The sequence below is a fragment of the Nansenia antarctica genome (genome assembly GCF_963989245.1).
Source record: "Nansenia antarctica genome assembly, chromosome: 17".
Taxonomy (NCBI): Eukaryota; Metazoa; Chordata; class Actinopteri; order Argentiniformes; family Microstomatidae; genus Nansenia; species Nansenia antarctica.
The window spans coordinates 3212735-3215234 of record NC_137687.1 but is presented as its reverse complement, the minus strand read 5'-3'; the positions used below and the strand labels follow the sequence as shown (position 1 = coordinate 3215234).

General features: G+C 47.4%; 1 protein-coding gene across 1 annotated transcript in view; it reads left to right on the top strand.

Moving 5' to 3' along the window:
• svep1 (sushi, von Willebrand factor type A, EGF and pentraxin domain containing 1) overlaps window positions 1-2500 on the top strand; it is a gene marked incomplete at its 5' end in the record, with an annotated part of 101562 nt that overhangs the window by 44077 nt on the left and 54985 nt on the right. The window contains 2 exons of the mRNA XM_080547738.1: window positions 182-340; window positions 629-769. Of these exons, the coding sequence (XP_080403864.1) occupies window positions 182-340; window positions 629-769 (300 nt within the window). The remainder of the gene's footprint in view (window positions 1-181; window positions 341-628; window positions 770-2500) is intronic.

The window sequence follows — 2500 nt, the reverse complement described above, 5'->3', positions numbered from 1 at the left end:
TGTGTGTGTGTGCGTGTGTGTGTGTCCGCGTGCGTGCGTGCGTGCATATATGTGTGTGCATATATGTGTGTGCATATATGTGTGTGTCCTTCCACACAACTCTTGTATAGGCTCACTCCTCCTCCTCCTCCTCCTCCTCCAGTCTAACGCTGTGTCGTCTGTCTCTGTGTCTCCTCCACAGCGTGCCCGCCAGGCACCTATAAACCGGAGGGCGTCCCTGGAGGCCTGGGCACCTGCCTGTCCTGTCCCGACCCCCAGCACACCTCCCAGCCCGGCAGCACCGCACCCAGCGACTGTGTCTGCAAGCAGGGCTACAGGCCTGTGGGCAAGACCTGCGAAGGTGGGGAGATAATCCACTAATCCATTATACTACTATATATACTACACTACTATATATACATTATACTACTATATATACACCTTTACCCAGGGAGGCTGTTAGAAGAAGAAATCAGACTCACTGTATATCCTCATTCCATCGTGTCTGTGTCTGTGTCTGAGTCTGGGTCTGTGTCTGTGCGTGTGCCTGCGTCTGTGTCTGTGCGTGCGTGCGTGAGAAATATGCGTATGCTAACGTCTGCTAACGTCTCCTCCCCTCCTGTCCCATCACCCCCCCGTCCCTTCCTAGTGGTGTACTGCCCAGAGCTGGCTCCCCCAGAGAACGGGTTCTTCATCCAGAACGTGTGTCACAACCAGTTCGACGCGGGCAGCAGCATCAGACTGTGCCAGCCGGACGGCACCTGGTCCGGCTCCCAGCCCGGGTGCAGAGGTGAGACACTGATGTTTGTGGTGAAAGCCAATGGGCTTGTGGTATAAGCCAATGGGCTTGTGGTATAAGCCAATGGGCTTGTGGTGAAAGCCAATGGGCCAATTTTTACTGTTTTCCCCTGCTTTTATATTCATTCTATGCATGTTTTTATATATGTTTTTTATTCACTTTATGTTCTTATTCCTGTTGTAAAGCACTTTGAGCTGCTTTTCTTGTATGAAAGGTGCTATATAAATAAAGCTTTACTTACTTACTTACTTACTTACTTACTTACATTGAGTCTGCTGGTGTATGGGGATGGATGCATGCAGCACTCACAGGTAATAATAATACTACTAATAATATTTCATTGTATTTATATACATAGCGCTTTTCCGGGGGCTCAAGAGACGCTGACAATATGGGGGAAACAGAAAACACAGATACAAACAAGCAACAGATAACATGAGCACATAGTTCTAGAACACAGAGTTAACGAACGGGGAACAGTTAACGCAGCAATGTCCAGGGGGGGGAGGGGGGTGGATGGCAGGGTTAGGGGAGGTGGTTAGGGGTAGGGGAGGTTGTACTGAAACCACCAATACTGGCTCATTCCCATTTCATACCCCACAGCCATGTGTGTTCAACTGTTCTTTATCTTTCATTTTCATTGTCTTTTCGATTTCTCTCTCTCTCCCTCTTCCCCACCTTTCTTCTCCTTCTCCTTGTTTAATCGCACTCGTTGCTTTCATTCCCTAATATTCTCTCTCTCATCTCCTCTGGTTCCATCAGAGTCTCCTGGTGCAGTGTGGGTACAGTATTAGTTCTGGTCTCCCCCAATACTTCTACTGCCCCCCTGTACTGTTTCTCTGTTTCTCCAGAGTCTATACAAAAAAAAAGAGTTTTTTTAAATTATTGTTTAGTTTCTTCTTGTTCCTTCTATCACGGAGACTGCCAATGGCCCCGGGCCTGAGCTAGATTACTCTTCCTGCTATGACTGGTGGATTGACGATTCACTTGCTTTGTCAAATGTATCGATTCGCTAAGTCGCTTTAGAATAAGGCGTCTGCTAAATTCCGAAAATGTAAATGTAAAAGTAAATGTAAATGTAAATGTAAACGTTTCCGCGTCCTCCACCGCTGCTCCTGATTAGCCAGAGAACCTCTGGGATTGATCCCAGCAGGACACCGTAGGCTCACCACACATGGCTTGTATAATTCATTAATAAACAATGTTTCGACGTTCTTCAAAGACTCACAGCGCCTGGTACCCCGTCTGATGTTTTAGCACCTTCATAAACATTTATATGCCATATCTACCTCTCATTGTTGTACGGAGTTGCTGAGATGCTCGTAAACCCCCAGAGCCCGGGGTGTTTCGCTAGCGTGTGTCTGTGTTTACTGGGGAGGATTGAGATCATATGGGTTTAGATTGAATTTGGGTTTAGATTGAAAGGGTAAATATTTGCTGGGGAACTACTACTACTGTGTGCCAACAGCTGGAGAGAGGGAGGGACGGAGTGAGAGAGAGAGAGAGAGAGAGACAGTAAAGGGTGTGTGTGGGATTTATGAATTTACTGTATGCGATTGTGTGTGTGTGTGTGTGTGTTTGTGTGTGTGCGTGTGCATGTGCGTGTGTGAGTGTGTGCGTGAGTGCGTGTGTGTGTGTGCTTGTGGCTGTGTGTGCTTGTGGCTGTGACTGTGGCTGTGCACGTGTGTGTGTGTGTGTGTATGTGTGTGTCTAAGTCTACAT